Genomic DNA, 15,778 nt, shown 5'->3' on the forward strand with positions numbered 1-15,778 from the left:
AGCCATAGCATTCAATATTGGCTCGTGAAATCAAAAAGATAGTGAAATGCAACGGCGGGTATAACTGCAGGTCAAAGATCAGCTGAATAATATACAGTAGTGGACCCTTGGCAGTCGCGCGGGTTTCACGTCGTAGAAGGCGCAGTCAGACTTGTGGACGGCGGAGACTTGACACGCTCTCAATATCCACGCAACAACTCCCTCCGCGCCGGCTGGTCAAGTCTGTCGACAGTGAAACACCGCGGTCTTTACTATCACAGAGTCTGAATATTCTTCTGCTTTTGGAGCATTTTATGATTCGAATAACCTTTACGATCACAAGATTCCCTACCACTATTAATCGCCCAACCTGGCGAACAGTCAATCCTTCTTAAGCCTTGACGCAGGCCGTCAGCAATGGGAAATATCGGCAGCAAAGTTGAGGATGGCTCCATACTATATCTGAAGGATCAAGCGCGCTGTATGTGCGTTGTTACCTCGTGTTGGACGTTGTCTCACATACTCAGTCTCCATTACCTCGATTGTCATCACGAACGGGCGCCGAAAAGCCCTACTGCATGTAACCCCGAACGCATACCCGGCGTCGCGCCTTGTTGGAAAACCAGATGCAGCAGACTACCGACCAATTTCCTACGTTCAGGTTCGTTGCGTTGGACCCTCGTCTTGATTGTTCTGACATTTGACCAGGACCCTGATTTCTCGGGCATTGCGTTTCTACCTAGACTAGATCTCGAAGATGAGCTCGATGTGCGGTTCACATTTACAAGCCGACAGAACTCAGGGCCGTTGCCTGCTACGCCTTCCACCGCAACCGCGTCTGTTGACACCACCGTTACCGGACTCACCTTTGCCTACGCGCCGAACGCGAAAGAGTTGGACAATCTTGTGACAAGAGAGTTTCACGCTGACCCCAACCTCCACAAGAACGAGAATGTGCAATTCATCGGGGAATTCGCGACGAATGGAAGTCCTGTTATATCATATGAATGGAACTGGCGATGGAAACCTCCCAAAATCCACGAGGACAAGGGTGGAGGATGGCGCAATTGTTGCAGTTTCCTTGAATACGACTCAAGAGCCCACAGGCTGAATACCTTGGCATCTTTCTCCTTCTGGGTCAACAATGCTGCTCTTTCGAACTTGACACCCCTGACTTCACCGAGTTTCGAACTCAGAGTTCCATCCCAGAGGCACCGTTTGCCCTCCAATCAATCATTCCAGTCCACAGTAAGCGACTCCGAGGGACATGCAGACCTGCCAAACCCACCATCGCCACATGTGCCAGCCGCAGATTTCACCACAACCGCTTCAGCCGCTGCAGCCTCTAGTCTAGCGCCGTCTCTTCCTGTGATTGACGTTCAATGCCCGCGACCAGGAGAAGATGTTAGCGCGGTTGAAGATGGTCCAGTCTTCAGAGCCACCATGAAATCGCTAGAGCAGAAAACAGGTTCCATGAGGATTCAAGTCAAGAAGGTTCTGAAGAAAGCGGAAGCGGCTCAGCAAGCGCAAGTCGAGTGTAATCAGGCAATGGCGGACTTCTTAAGGGCTCTTCAAGAGGCGTCTGCATCAAATGCCACGGCCTTCAAGCCAGCGCTCGACCATTACTTCACAAATATCGCGCAGAGAATACTGAAGTATGAGAAGGAAAACAGCTCGTTATTGCAAAGGCAGATTATCGACCCGATATCCAAGCTTTACCAATTGGACATCAAACAGGCCGAGGCCAAGAAGAAGGATTTCGAAGACGAGAGTCGAGACTTTTACGCCTATGTCAGTCGTTATCTCGGCCAGCGCCAGGACTCTCTCAAGGACAAGAAGCGGGCGGAAAGTGATTCGAAATACCAAAGCAAGAGGAAAAATTTCGAGCTCAAAAGGTTTGACTATTCGACGTTTATGCAGGATCTGCATGGCGGACGCAAAGAGCAAGAACTTCTTTCCCAGCTCACCAAGTACGCTGAAGGACAAGCAAAGTCATTTCTCTCAACTGCCAAGAAGGTGGAAACTCTGGTCCCACAGCTGGATGCGCTTGTTAAAGAGGTTACCGATGCCGACAAAGAATATAATTTGCAAAGAACCGAGCGGGAAGAGAAGCGCAGGAATCTGGAGAAGAATGGACCTGTCGCTGCTGAAGCGGAGCAGAATCATCAATCCGTCACTGGCACTCCGCTACCTGCACAGAACGGCCACACGGGTTACATCTCGGACACCGACCTCAGTAGAGCAGACAGTACCAGCTCACAGTTCGGGCGCCCCTTAGCACAAACACTATCACCATCCGGAAACCTTGCGTTGCAAGGTATTCCGCCTACTGTACTGTCGACCTCGCCTGGAGGGTCGTCGATGGTGCCAACCCCGAGCAAGTTCAAGGGGATCCGTGATTTGGATGAGAGCTCCGTGTCAACCTCCGACAAGACAGTGAACGGGCAGTTTCGGAAGGAAGGGCTGTTGTGGGCACTCAGCAAACCTGGTTCTCATATCGACCCCAAAGGCATCAACAAACAAGCCTGGCACAAGTAAGTTCGATTCTTGATCTGTGAAGTTGGTACTGACCCCTTCAGGTTTTGGATCGTTCTTGATCAAGGAAAGCTTTCCGAGTACAGCAACTGGAAGGACAAGTTGGATTTGCATCGAGAGCCGATCGACCTACGCATGGCTTCAGTACGGATGGCCCGTGATGCTGAGCGGAGGTTCTGCTTCGAAGTTATCACTCCTCAGTATAAGCGAGTATACCAAGCCACGACCGAAGACGAGATGAACAATTGGATCAACTCAATCAACAACGCCCTACAGAATGCTTTTGAAGCGGGAAGTCATGCATCCCAGCAGAGCACCAGGGTCGTTTCAGGACGTGAGTACGGATCGATGCTCACCGGAAAAAGCTCTTCGCAGTCTGGACCGCACGGCTACTCTCAGCGCCCGGATGCCTCTGGAGTCTCACGGCGGATCACGGTGGGGGCCAGACCAACCTATATCAGGACAACCAGCAACAGCTATGAGGAAAACCCCTCTAAGCTGCTCGACCAAATCAGGAACAATGACCAAGGCAATCTATATTGCGCTGATTGTGGCTCCGCTTCAAAAGTTGAATGGGTATCGCTCAACCTAGGCATCATCCTGTGCATCGAATGTGGTGGAATCCATCGCTCGTTAGGCACCCATGTGTCAAAGATCCGGTCGCTAACTCTGGACGTGCACTCCTTTACTAACGATATTGTCGAATTGCTGATGCTCATTGGCAACCGCATTAGCAACATGATCTGGGAGTCCTTGCTGAATCCTTCACTAAAGCCAGGTCCTACTGCCACTCGGGACCAGAGGCTGAAATTCATCACTTCTAAGTATGTCGAGCGGGCTTTTGTTGAGCCCGTGTCACAATACGGTACGGCAGACGACATTCTTCTGACGTCAATTAAGAGACACGATATCAAAGGAGTCCTGCAAGCCATTGCTCAACGCGCCAACGTCAATGCTCACGATCGCTCGAGAAATACGCACGTGGTTTTCCTGGCTTTAGCAGCTGCTGATCCGGCTCGACCGGTCTCATCTCATTCTGACAGACCAGCGACGCAAACGGTCAAGGCTTTCCCAATGGCTGAAATGTTAATTCAAAACGGGGCAGAGATTCCGACGGACCCTCCAGCTATACCGTTGTCTCAGGCAGCGCAGCTATATATCGAGCAACGAACCTCCCGTGTGACGACGACCAATGGTGGACATGGGGATACACTTGGTCCGCTTCCTATGTTGCCCAGAATATCACCATCGGGGTCCGATAGCCACGCAAGATTGCAGAAACGCGGTAGTGCCGGTGCAAGATTTGCTGGCAAAGTCGCAGGGCTGGGAGAACGATAGCACCGTTATAAGGCAAGGGTCGAGGTCGACCTCGCGAGACCGATACTTTGCGACGCATGCAATACCATTGGCACCTCTGGAGGAGGACTGTATATTTGAAAAATGAGCGCGGATTTATGGATGATGTTTATAATGACTGGCACGATTGCATGTCTATCGTGGTGGGCGGAGCATTTGAAAGCAGGTTTGCGAACTTGGAGGGCGCGAGAGAGGATACTCCTCTGTTGAGGACCTCTCAGCTGCTGGATGCATGAGTTTTTGAATCAAGGTTACCAGCCCTGGACGGCGCCGTCTCTTGGAAATGCGGCATTGGAGAAGAGACACCTTTATACAGTATTAATCGACTTGCCCTGTGGGCAGGTATTCTAATCAATATGTCGTGTCGACTGATATTTTGCACAAGAGCTCAACGTGTAGGTCGAATGGGGTAACGACTCAAACGACATGTACAGGGTTGAGTCTCAAGGTCTTTCGACCTGGCGCAGGCTCAGTAGGCGTCCATATGAACGCTTCGACAAACCCTGTGAGAGAACAGAGGAGCTCATTCTCGCTCATGACAACGAAAAGGGAGGCCGATGTCGTTGGTACGAACCATATTATGGTACTCTCTAATAATAGGGCATGTTGATTGGATTGACACGACAATATTCAACAAGTTGCACGAGGGTGAGTGGTGTAAGAGCCATCGTCTCCTAGATACTCGTAGCACTTAAGGGACATGTGTACAGTTTATCTCTGGGGTCCATGGCAATGGCAAGGCCACCGTGTGGTCATCAAGGATAGTGTGATAGCAGGTCGTCGTCGCTGTTGGTCAACCCCTGATTTCCGGGAATAGCACATGCCAACCACAAGACCAAGGATATACGCATTCGTCGTATTGAAAAAAAAAAAACGATTACCATGCCTGACGACCTACTTGTCCCGTCAAGGATACCGAGATAATAGAAGCACCTTTCGGGCCAGACCAACGCGTGTCTTGTGAAGCTTTTCAGATTGCGACCCCAGTCTTCCAACTTCCAAACATCAGTCTGCCACCTTATCGCGATCCAGCCTTGCCAGGTACCTTGCCCGTCAATGTCCCGACAGGAGCAGGAAGTAACTACGGCACCCTTGACCCCTTAATCAAAAGTATGTGTCAAAGTACTGAGTAAAGCGGCGTGCCGACGACAAGGTCTGTAGAATTCTCCTGGCATTTTCAAGATAGAGCTTCTCTAGTCTGCGTCCATAGTATACTGGCGCCGCATCAAAGTTTGCTTTCTCTTTCACAGCGCGCTTTGCTCAACTGGTATTACTTCCTAAGCCTTCGATAAGGGTAAGGGATCTTGCTTTGCAGCTCGCTGTGAAATAGAGTGGGGCGGTCGACGTTGGATGCTAAACCTTTAGCGCCAATGTTGAGGATTCGAGGCAGAGTGACCTAGCGAATCTCGCACAACTCTATGCAAGGGCTCTGTGTCAGGACTCGTAGGACGAAGAAGCGGAGATGATCAAAGGGTTGTGGGAGTGTGCGAAACGTCGGCGTCTGCAGCCACCTCGGGGTTGGGGAGATTGAGAAGATGGGCCTGATCGGAGGATAGGGGGAGACCAGGGAAACTCTTTTTTTCTGCATGATCATGCACGAAGTCCTGGTGCGTGCTCGCTGGTGCTCCCGCCGCTGATGTGGATCGGCCTCAATGGTCAGGGGCCTGCAAGGGCGTCTCAACAGAGGGGAATTCTCTTACAGTACATGAGCCGTGCAGGCTGACTGGCCAAGGAATCTGAGCCAGCAAAGGGCCTGCTTTCTAACTCGACGGTGGCCTTTTCGCATTTCCCAACGGATTTGGATTCGAACAATGCCTGTTCGAGGACCGAAGTTATCTGTCGGAGCGTTGCCCAAAAAACTGCACCTGTGCGGCTAGGGCAATTGACCTCATATACTGAGGCAATGGGCGCTCATACCTGGGTCAGTAGTGACAAAGTGGTGCCCTATAGCCCACCAACCAGGGCCTAGAGATGGATTGCTCGGTCTTTGTGGAAGAAACGGCAACGACCCAGTGGCTGCTCCCGAAGCATACAACCCCAGTGCAGCGCCGAGGACGGCGCTAATCCGCCTCGTGCATATGCATACCCATTCTAGGGGGTCAAACCCAGGAGTATTAGTGTCAACGTACCAAGCACGTCGAGTTGATGGACTAGCAGGAATTCTTCAGACATGGAGCCCGCAAGCATCGCGCAGATGGGGAAAGAGCTTGCTGATCCAACCTCGATAGTGGGATGCATTTTGGAAGTTCCATACGCTTCTGCATTAGAATATTAAGGCGTGGACCTCTCTGCGGTTGCAGGGCGGGTCCTTGATCGTATTCACAAATGGAGACCTCATTGGCGACAGGGTAGGGTCCTTGGTGGGATTGGCTGGTGAAAAAGCGTTTAGATCGTGATGTACCACTGGGTAAGTGCTAGGAGATCAGGATTTCAACCACTCAGATACGATCGTACCTGTCTTTGTCCACATCAAGTTCAAGATCAGATTTGCGACAGCTCTATGGGCGCAGCAAGGAGCAATAATATCGCGAAGAACCAATTCTCGAGGACGGGGAGCTCTTCTGGCGCGCTTCTTCCATGCAGGGGAGACAGGCTCAATGCCACATTCGAGAAGCCCATGAGCCAGTCAAAGTCAGTGATCGCAACAATAGATCGGAGTGAGGCCGATAGATCCGCCAGTGTGGGTTGAAGGGTGTGATCATTGTCGAACACGACTAAATCAAACGGCCATAGGGTGAGATGGCGAGTCGTGTGCCGTTGTTGCGTGCCGGTATAGAAGCAACTTGACGACGCTAGTTGATCTGTGGGCAGAAAAGTTGTCTCTCCTTCGTCGGATGCGGGCATCCGGGGAACTATTGTCGCAAAATATGCTGGTGGCGATAGATTAGACATCCATTCAGCTTGTCTCCTGGATGACTGCGTCGTCCGCACGACTTGGCTATGCAGGGTGATCAAAGTTGCAACGGACTGTGAGAAGAACTTTTCACTGCAGTGGAGCATGTGGTAACTCCATTCAACCAAGGACGATCTGGTATGGTTACTTGACTGATGTTCATGGGACACGTACACAGACATCAGGATAGGAACACTATTGGTCTCACTTACCGAATCCGAATCTCGTTGCAGAGCCATTCACGACTACAGTCGAGGTGTTCCAAGAAATGTCCGCAACGACGGTTGGGGATTTTCATGCCTCAGGCACAGACATCTTCCCATGTGGCATCAGGAGTACTCCGGGGATGTTGGGATGGCAAAGCTTCTGAACGATCTGATTGGTTGATTTGTTATGCAGTTCGCTTTTCGCGAAGCAATGAACAGGACTGGAAGCCTTGCCACCCATCTACCTTTTCTCCAAATCATTGACTAGGTAGAAGGTGTGAGACACGGTAGGCTAAGGGTAGGCCTGGAAGACACTGCTTCGGTCCGTACTGCCTGTCATGCCGATGTGGTCTCATTGTACTTCTGAGAACAGTTTACGTCTCGTTGTACGACAGGTACACCAAGAAAGGACCTTGATCGAAAGTACCTTGGAAAGGTGCACATGTTTACGAGGCATTGTGGCTTGGTACAATTGGGAGGATGATCACTTCCCAATGTGCATTTTTGCAGTACCTTTGCCGGAGACACCGAGCTGTGAGAGGTGGTGCTCAACGCCGTGCACTCTTTCTGGGTTTCATGGTATCATCAACGCCGGCGGAGAGAAAGTGTCCCGAGTCAATCATCAACGATGAAGCCTATTAGCCGCTAAATCATGTAGACTGGTGCATCACAGTGAGTACGGGGTTCGTTGGGGGGAGACAATGCAAATTGCTGGTGGCGAACTCGATCAGAATAGTCGTATAGTCTCGGATAAGGTAAGGTAAGTGAGGTCGCAGGGCTGTTCCTGGTTAGCGGAGACTCACGTAGACCACTCGGAAGCGAGCCACAGGTTTGGGATTGGTACGGTGCTAAGGGTCTGTTTAAGGTACCTCTCTCTCCCACCTAGTGGGATAGCTTCATTTTCATTTTTTCGTCGCGAAGGCTTGAAGGAGCCGTTTGTCAATAGACGGGGATGGACCCTGTGCTATTTTGGTAACAGCGGCTGGTCTACAACAGTATCGAGGAGCCAGGTAGCACATTTGAAAGTAAGCGATTGAATGCGTCATTGCGAGATGGAAATGATCGACGAGTTCAGGGTGCAGGCTGGTGGTGGTTTCCGAGCTGCATACGTGTCAGGAGCAGCGCCGAGGAAGTGAGGTTGGAACAAGAACAGTAACAATGACGCAAATTCAGGGTCCACGGATAACTAGTTTTTCCATTCCGAAGACACTAATCCATATGGGGACATCCTCGGCAGATGCAAAATTGCGCAACACAAAAAATTCCCATGTTGCAAGCTTGCAGCCTCGAAAATTCCCATCCGCCGCAAAGAGAAATCTGGGGAATTCCGACTAAAAACTCGGCCTGATCGTGACACAGCCACAACCAGGGTCTGAAAGCCACGCACTAGCGAACTCTCGATTCGACTTGGGTTCACCCTTAGCCTCAAACACCTCGTTGGCCAACTTGCTATCTCTCCTGATCGACACTCACCCTAACCATGGCGCTTTTGCCACTACGATCTCTCCCAAAAATACCAATCCAGTTCACATCAGAGATATCAGACAAGCGGCCAAAATATCGCCAGTGGTGGTTTCGCTAATGAGCAGATCAACCAGGAAGTACCTGCGTCTCACCTAACAATAGAAACATTTACCATCAACTTTGATATAGTCCCACATACGTACAGTGACGATAATGCTCGTCATGTCCCCAGTTGGTCTGGCTCCTGTCGTCTCATTCCTCAAACCAGAACGAGGTGGACACTCCCGTGCACAGACCTCGCAAACTTCCGAGGTCTGTAAATGACTTGTCGCCGGCGCATGCTTGGTTTCCACCGGGTTGGGATACCCTTTTTGAGGTTGTACTCGTATTGTGGAGGATTCATACTGAACAATGGAATGCAGGCCCTGCTCTCCACTAGAGCTCAGGCGATACCTATGTCACCTAGATGTCACCTTTCAGCGACATGGCTTAAATGACGTTCCTTTCTGTTGGAAATGCCTATTGAGGATCGAACTGCAAAAGCAGCATATCGGACATTCCGGTACCTTGGGTCATCTTGGTTGATCATGGCCGAAGTGGGTGCCTCCTGTGCCGGATCGGCGGTTTTGAGGCGAAAGCATGTACTCGCGTACTTTTGAAGCCGTCTATTCTTAGACGCAGGAACAGGACAGTATTGATATTGCAATGGACAGCGATAACATCTGGCGTTCGAGTGACCGCATGGGGTACCACAAGAAATGACGACTTGATGAAACAGACATGGTGGTCGACGTCTCCACGGAACGTCCAGAACGTCCGCCGAAGCCGGTTCGGGTGGTTTGTGGGCACTGTGGCTTGCCCGTACCCTTGGCACCGAAAGCCCCCAGTGCCTCAGCCTAACCATGCCAGTCAGTGATCTGCAGAATCCAGAACGTCCAAACGGTCGCATGCTCTCCACTAATTCTGACTTGATCCATACTTGTTGCTCGATGTCAGCTGAAAATATCACTTCTGGTGAGACTCAGGTTATCCTGACGCAGGCTAGGATGCTTTTGCTCTGCAAGGCTCCTGTTCGGTCGCTACTTCCAAAGCTGTGGAACTCATTGTTTGTCCAGAAATACCAGTCGGACCGTTTTGATCAAGGGACGCGGAAGAAGGGTGGTCCCTGCGCTGCGACACGGACTAAGGCGGGATGTCATCAGCCCTCTAACTAAGCGATGGTTAAGCTTGTTACTTTTCGACCAATTGGAGTTTGTCGCTGGGAGAAGACATTTCCGGTGGTATCCTGACCCTTTGATATCGCCACACTTTCGAATGCGTGGCTGTGCGGGTCATTTTCATGCATAGGCAAATTTCTGCTCCCCGGAGCCATGATGATCCAGTCCACTGATCCGTCACAGCCTGACCTCATGTACCCTGGAAGAAGCGCAGTCCTTCTGGATGAACCGCGATAATCATTGGATCGTCTGTCGGTCAAAGACCGAACCGGAGACACCCTGGTAAATGTCGACAAGCCCGGCTTGGTCATCCGAGATGTGTACACAGCCACTACTCTGGAGTGACCCACTACTCGCGGGAAGAAAAATCGGTGAACCTTGACCAAGTTCGTGGCACACGTCTATCAAACGCAGCCGCCTCGGCTCAAAACCAAACCAGGGATGGTCTGATTGGGTCCACCAGGCATTCAGAGAGCCTCGAGATTCACGCTTCTTCTCAGCCATCTCCATCCAAAATGGACAGACAGATTGCCGGGTCCAGATCAGCTGCCTTTTACGATCTGGTTCATCCTATAGTGGCCGCGTCCATGGGTGAATTATCCGCCTTTATTTTCTTCGAGGTTTATGAGATCGCTTCATATTTCCGTCCAATAAAGGTACCCAGCTTTCATCGTCTTTCCAGCGCGCGACAATCTGAAGAAAGGAGCCACCTAAACTTAGTCCTCGCTACCGGGGACTGCCAGGCTGGGTACGAAAGGATCCGAATTGACTTTCTGTTGCACGATCACCTTCTCGGGTTTTTCCTGAGCTTCGTGCTAGCGTCGTTCGCATACTTCCATACCGTTGGCTTCTTTCCTAATCCTGATCACCTACTCCACGACATGGGCCCCTATCCCGGCTCTTTCCAATCACCATACCTCCTCTCTTTTGGCCACTAGCCTATCTGACCCTGGCACTCTGGTGGAATTCTACTTGCTGAGTCCCACATGGCTCTAATATAATGTGCATCGCTGCTGCCACCAGTTAGATACTCTCATGCAGGTCAGGCCACGTCTGAGACCTCTTTGGATGCGAATCCCGTTCTTACTCTCGCTCTCCTTGCGCGACCAGGTCAAACCAATGATTTTACAATCCCTTTTATTGTACACTGCCACAGGAAGAAGCCTTCCTCATATAGCCCTGTGAAACATACAGAACACCCTTGTTCAGAACGTTGACTTCCAAATTTGGCGCCGACCGACCTGTTTCATTTCCTTTTCGGAACACACACCAGATATCCAGAGGCACTCTCTTCAGATTCCATCGACACTTCAAGAAGCTGATTCGGAACCCTCCTGATCCGTGCTCAGCCTATTTCTCACGAGGAAGAAGTATCGATACAGCCTTTAGGTTTTAGGTATGTCTATTTCAGGTGTTTCGTCTCCTCATGTTGTTATCTCAAACAATTTAAGCGACATGGCTGACTGATGGCCTTCTTTTGGGTTCAACAGTACTACACTCTTCCGGTTATATTTGAGGGGTTAGGGATGGGTGATGAGCCACCTCTTCGACCAGATCCCGTACTGACAGATAATGAGGACAACCTGACAGGTTCGCTATCCTGACCTTACATGTGTGGTGTTGCAACTAACCATGCTATCACAGATCCATCGCCACATCACTCGTTACCAACCACAAACCCTTCTGGACAAACAGCCACTATGGAATTTGAGCAGTATCCACGACAACAGTTCGGCATGCCGCAATTTGCTGTCCCTGGAGCTCTCGACATGTCGAGCATGGCAGCGGCGCTGCCCGACTATCAGTTGCGACCACTTCAACAACATTCGTTCCAACACCAATATCAATCTCCCGCCGTCGGCAACCACTCCATGATGTATCAGTACAACCAGGGCGCGCAATTTGCTGGACAAGCCGCCCATAATTACTCGCAGGCATTCGCTCAGCAGTATCCTTCACAATATGCGCAAGGCACTCCGCCTCGTCAGCCACATGCGGCAGCATACCCACAATTCATCGGGACACCGGGAGGAAGCAGCGGGCAGCAGCAGTTCCAGAACCAAGCGTTCATATTACAACAGCCCATGTTTTCGGCTCCCAACACAGCGACGCACCACCAACAGCAAGGAGGTTATCCACAAGCGTTCGTCAACCCGGCCTACGCAGCAGGATACGGGACGAGAGTAGCGGGCGCATACCCAATACCGCAATTGCGACTGGATAGCAGCCTTACCCAGCCGCAGGCGCAAAACTTTTATCAGCAGTCTCACAATCCAGGTAGGGCATACCACTCCTTCCTCAACAGACCAGAACTAACCGGAATAGCTGTAAGACGCACCAGCTCCAATTCTTCCCTAACCACATCCACCCTCAGAGGGCCGCCCAGGAAACCCAAACAATCTGGTCACGCACTTTGGGTGGGCAATCTCCCTCCTGCAACACACATCATCGACCTTAAGGACCACTTCTCCAAGGACGCGACAGACGACATTGAGAGTGTGTTCTTGATCTCGAAGAGCAACTGCGCCTTCGTCAATTACAGGACAGAAGCCAGTTGTGCAGCCGCCATGACTCGTTTCCATGACTCCCGCTTTCAGGGAGTTCGTCTTGTTTGCAGACTGCGTCGTGGAAGTTCATCTCCAGCGACTCCAGCCCAAAGCCACGTTCAATCAGCAGCACAGCTGCCTGACGGTGTAGGTGAGAGCGACGAGAAGCCGGAAGAATCTGGTGCACACCAAGAGACAGTCGCAGGGGATGTTGTTACAGCAGAGCCAGATTCCGTCGATAAAGTCAAGGAGAAGTTCTTCGTGGTCAAGAGCTTGACTGTGGAAGACCTCGAACGAAGTGTGAACAGCGGAATCTGGGCCACGCAGGCTCACAATGAGGATGCACTTAACAAGGCTTACAATGTGAGCAAACAGCACTGAAGTCTTTTGTGGAGAAGCTAACGAGATGCAGTCAGCTGAGAATGTATATCTGATATTCTCTGCGAATAAGTCTGGCGAGTATTTTGGTTACGCCAGAATGGAGTCAGCCATCGACGACGAATCTGCAGCCAGCATCGACTATCAACCTCGGGCTGAAATTCCAGATCCCAGCCCATCAGACCTCCCTTTGACGATTCCCACACCCGCCACCGCTACTGCCCCGAAAGGGCGCATAATTGACGACTCAGCTAGGGGTACCATCTTCTGGGAAGCAGAGAGCGATGGAAAAGACAAAGAAGTGACTCAAGAGGACGAGGGTAACGTGTCTGCTGGCGAAGGATACGAGTCAGGCAGTCCCGCCACGCCACAAACCTTTGGCAAACCCTTCAAGATCAAGTGGATGTCGACTGAGCGCCTACCCTTTTACAGGACAAGAGGACTGAGAAACCCCTGGAATGCCAACCGAGAGGTCAAGATTGCCCGGGACGGAACCGAGATCGAGCCTTCCACCGGTAGGAGGTTGATTGCCATGTTCCATCGCCCTCAACTATCCTCAGCGAGCCCTGGAGCTCCCCGACCACAGCAGCTTGCTTCAGGTCCCATGGGCGGCTACATGTCTCCTCATGCCTCCGCCGCAGGTGGCATGTATGGAAGATCATACTGATTGATGTATTTGGAACATTTGTTATTTGTACAGAGATCGCGACTCTACAGCGACAGTTTCATGCTTGTACGATGACATGACGATGAGATGACATGGGCACAAAACCGAAAAGCAACAATGTTTTGAGAGCAACAATTTAGAGTGGAGGCTGGAGCCACGCTCGATGATATCTTCTTAGCATATATACATGAGGGGGCTTCGCTGGGCGAGCCTCACTTCAGTTCCAAAGGGACAGGGGTTTTAATGGCCGCTGATGGATAGAAGCGAGGCTAACTGGGGTGTGTGTTCTTCGCCCGAGTATCTGAGGGAGGGGGAAAAGAGCTGATAAGGGGCCTGGGGATGACCATGACTCTGCTCATGGGCTATCCTAACGAGATAGGGTTAAAGACGAAATCAGGCTCATTTCTCATGCGCCAGGGTCGATGTTCTCGAGTCGAGCTCTTGGACAAGGTCCACAAATTCTTCGTCGCCATTTGCAGCCAGTCTCCTGAAATTGTCCAAGTTGTCTTCCAACCATTTCCCTTCTTCGCCTACCTACCGACACGGAAGGTAGTCAGCATGGAGTCTTGGCCAATGTCCTTGTCTTGCTCTATAGCCACGGATTGGAGAGACTGGGCAACCACATACTCTTGGTCTGGCAATGCCACACTCTACGGCGGTCGTTAATGCAGCCATAACCCACACCGTCCTCAAACCCAGTTCACCTTCCTTACCGACTGTGTCCTCCCACACTCCAATGATGTCTCGACAATGGTCATCATACATTTCTTTGCTCCGCTGTTCACCCGCCCGAGTGCGCAGGATGATGCGATTATATTTGGCTCTTTTGCCACCTCGGAACACAACCTGACCAGAGACATCGGTGTATCGCACGTTAAGAAACGCTCTGGGTGTATTGAACCGGGTTGAATGCAGGGCAGTCATCGCAAGGGCCAGGGACTGCTGTTGATCTGCGCTCAGGGGCGTAACATGCTCGACGTCGTACAGAGGCATCCTGACAAATAATGATAATGTCAATATTTGACATCCAGGACGTACACTGGATGGTTTATATGTCGACTATCAACTACAACAGCCAGAAGACCGGACCAGCTGCGTCGCGCGATTATGATTATGATTGCTTACATAATACTTGGAGGGATTGCGTTTCTACGCCAGGTGATAACGCACACGACCTGACATTCGTCAGGACTCTCTCCTACGTGTCGGCTAGGAAATGTGCTTTCCCTTGACGGCGTATATCTGATACGCGGCAACCCACTCGTTGAAATCGAGCTTGTCCGCATTCTTCCGGCTGCTTTCACAAGACTGCTTGGAACTACAGCATGATAACGGCGCAGTCTGCTTCTGATATACATTCAGATCTGAATTGGTGTTGGCCAAAACGATGCTGCCTTGTTCGAAACCGGTATCGACCATCCACCTATGGTATTCATCCACGAGACTCGCGCCAGCAATACAACCGATCAACAAAGCTGCGTCGTTACGCACGTGGTCTGGCATGTCCTTCTTAGCGAGCAGGTCACTGACGGCGAGGCGCCCGCCTGGTTTGAGAAGGCGATGCATCTCGCTAAAAACCATAGGCTTGTCCGCGTCTGGCACCAGGTTGATAACGCAGTTGCTGACTATCAGATCGATTGAGGCGTCTTTCAGGGGTATCTTCGTGATAGGTGCTTCGATGAACTCAACGAGACGGTCGGGCAAAACCGACTTGCTTGCGTTTCGTCTGGCAAGTTCAATCATTTTGGAGCTTCGGTCGACGCCGTAGATCTTGCCCGTTGGCGAGGGATCTGTCTGGAGCATTTGCCTTGCGGCGACGAGGCAGTCTAGGCCGCCGCCGGAACCGAGATCCAGCATCGTTTCGTAGGGGCGAAGGTTAGCAGTGGCGAGTGGATTGCCGCATGATAGACCGAGGTTTGTGCCGGCTGGAAGGGCGGCCAATTGCTCTGTAGAATAGCCGAATGAGGCTGCTATCTGGGCGCTCTTGGAGGGCTGGGATGGGCTGGAAAAAGCTTCTGTGGCGATGGAAGAGTAGCCGTTGTCAACGGTTTGGTAGACGGTCGAGCTGTTCATTGTGCAGAACAATTTTGACGTTGACCCAGGAGTTCAATCAAGCTGTAAAGAGGACTTGGACTCGGTGAAAAGTTTGGAATTGAGGTAGTGCATATGCGAGGACGAGGTGTCACTGTCCCACAAGCCATTGGTCGTATGTGTCTATGACTCTATGTATGCCATGCCATATGCTCGAGTCACAGGTGTAACTTTATGACCAGATTTCCAGTAGTTTCATCCCCTTCCATGCATACCAAGCACGTGGAAAGGAGTCTTAGACACACTCTGCAGATAGGAGGCACTGCTGACGAATGACGTAGAACAATAGACGACAGGATATGTCCGCAAGGCTGTGGCTCCCCGACAAGCCGAGGCCCAGAAAACGCAGCAGGGTCAGACAGCGAATACATCTACCACGTAACCTGGATCCCAAAGGGATAGTGACCGCGATGGCTTGGCCGTGTATCTGGTATGTCTATGCTATG

The 15,778-nt window shown here is 51.2% G+C and overlaps 5 protein-coding genes across 5 annotated transcripts; 2 read left to right on the plus strand and 3 right to left on the minus strand.

Moving 5' to 3' along the window:
• Nucleotides 1-24: 24 nt before the first annotated feature.
• On the plus strand, nt 25-4,242 carry EDD37DRAFT_638778 (uncharacterized protein). Its single transcript, XM_062817123.1, has 4 exons — nt 25-460; nt 507-640; nt 688-2,513; nt 2,559-4,242. The coding sequence occupies exons 1-4, from the start codon at nt 397-399 to the stop codon at nt 3,850-3,852; spliced, it is 3,318 nt and encodes a 1,105-aa protein (XP_062667571.1). The 5' UTR covers nt 25-396; the 3' UTR covers nt 3,853-4,242.
• Nucleotides 4,243-5,891: 1,649 nt separating this feature from the next.
• Nucleotides 5,892-7,184, minus strand: EDD37DRAFT_128996 (uncharacterized protein). Its single transcript, XM_062809398.1, has 3 exons — nt 6,976-7,184; nt 6,325-6,898; nt 5,892-6,240 (listed from the first exon to the last, which is right to left on the minus strand). Exons 1-2 carry the CDS (start codon nt 7,059-7,061, stop codon nt 6,352-6,354), a joined length of 633 nt encoding a protein of 210 aa, XP_062667572.1. The 5' UTR covers nt 7,062-7,184; the 3' UTR covers nt 5,892-6,240; nt 6,325-6,351.
• Nucleotides 7,185-10,835: 3,651 nt separating this feature from the next.
• EDD37DRAFT_129014 (YT521-B-like domain-containing protein) lies at nt 10,836-13,508 on the plus strand. Its single transcript, XM_062809401.1, has 5 exons — nt 10,836-11,046; nt 11,141-11,240; nt 11,295-11,927; nt 11,976-12,559; nt 12,609-13,508. The coding sequence occupies exons 2-5, from the start codon at nt 11,177-11,179 to the stop codon at nt 13,239-13,241; spliced, it is 1,914 nt and encodes a 637-aa protein (XP_062667573.1). The 5' UTR covers nt 10,836-11,046; nt 11,141-11,176; the 3' UTR covers nt 13,242-13,508.
• Nucleotides 13,439-14,342, minus strand: EDD37DRAFT_129002 (uncharacterized protein). Its single transcript, XM_062809400.1, has 2 exons — nt 13,869-14,342; nt 13,439-13,775 (listed from the first exon to the last, which is right to left on the minus strand). The coding sequence occupies exons 1-2, from the start codon at nt 14,232-14,234 to the stop codon at nt 13,641-13,643; spliced, it is 501 nt and encodes a 166-aa protein (XP_062667574.1). The 5' UTR covers nt 14,235-14,342; the 3' UTR covers nt 13,439-13,640.
• On the minus strand, nt 14,343-15,402 carry EDD37DRAFT_129001 (putative UbiE/COQ5 family methyltransferase). Its single transcript, XM_062809399.1, has one exon. The coding sequence runs from the start codon at nt 15,312-15,314 to the stop codon at nt 14,451-14,453; it is 864 nt and encodes a 287-aa protein (XP_062667575.1). The 5' UTR covers nt 15,315-15,402; the 3' UTR covers nt 14,343-14,450.
• Nucleotides 15,403-15,778: the final 376 nt, after the last annotated feature.

Source organism: Exophiala viscosa (assembly GCF_022695815.1).
Source record: "Exophiala viscosa unplaced genomic scaffold EDD37scaffold_10, whole genome shotgun sequence".
Taxonomy (NCBI): domain Eukaryota; kingdom Fungi; phylum Ascomycota; class Eurotiomycetes; order Chaetothyriales; family Herpotrichiellaceae; genus Exophiala; species Exophiala viscosa.

What these genes read in the sequence shown, in the direction of transcription:
- EDD37DRAFT_638778 (XM_062817123.1), top strand. Translation starts at nt 397, where the DNA reads ATGGGAAATATCGGCAGCAAAGTTGAGGATGGCTCCATACTATATCTG. An exon ending in TCTGAAGGATCAAGCGCGCT is followed by an intron (nt 461 to 506) that starts GTATGTGCGTTG and finishes TCACATACTCAG; the next exon opens with TCTCCATTACCTCGATTGTC. An exon ending in GACCAATTTCCTACGTTCAG is followed by an intron (nt 641 to 687) that starts GTTCGTTGCGTT and finishes ACATTTGACCAG; the next exon opens with GACCCTGATTTCTCGGGCAT.
- EDD37DRAFT_128996 (XM_062809398.1), bottom strand. Translation starts at nt 7,061, where the DNA reads ATGAAAATCCCCAACCGTCGTTGCGGACATTTCTTGGAACACCTCGAC. An exon ending in TGCAACGAGATTCGGATTCG is followed by an intron (nt 6,899 to 6,975) that starts GTAAGTGAGACC and finishes TAACCATACCAG; the next exon opens with ATCGTCCTTGGTTGAATGGA.
- EDD37DRAFT_129014 (XM_062809401.1), top strand. Translation starts at nt 11,177, where the DNA reads ATGGGTGATGAGCCACCTCTTCGACCAGATCCCGTACTGACAGATAAT. An exon ending in TCAGCAGTCTCACAATCCAG is followed by an intron (nt 11,928 to 11,975) that starts GTAGGGCATACC and finishes TAACCGGAATAG; the next exon opens with CTGTAAGACGCACCAGCTCC. An exon ending in CACTTAACAAGGCTTACAAT is followed by an intron (nt 12,560 to 12,608) that starts GTGAGCAAACAG and finishes AACGAGATGCAG; the next exon opens with TCAGCTGAGAATGTATATCT.
- EDD37DRAFT_129002 (XM_062809400.1), bottom strand. Translation starts at nt 14,234, where the DNA reads ATGCCTCTGTACGACGTCGAGCATGTTACGCCCCTGAGCGCAGATCAA. An exon ending in GTGGCATTGCCAGACCAAGA is followed by an intron (nt 13,776 to 13,868) that starts GTATGTGGTTGC and finishes CCGTGTCGGTAG; the next exon opens with GTAGGCGAAGAAGGGAAATG.
- EDD37DRAFT_129001 (XM_062809399.1), bottom strand. Translation starts at nt 15,314, where the DNA reads ATGAACAGCTCGACCGTCTACCAAACCGTTGACAACGGCTACTCTTCC.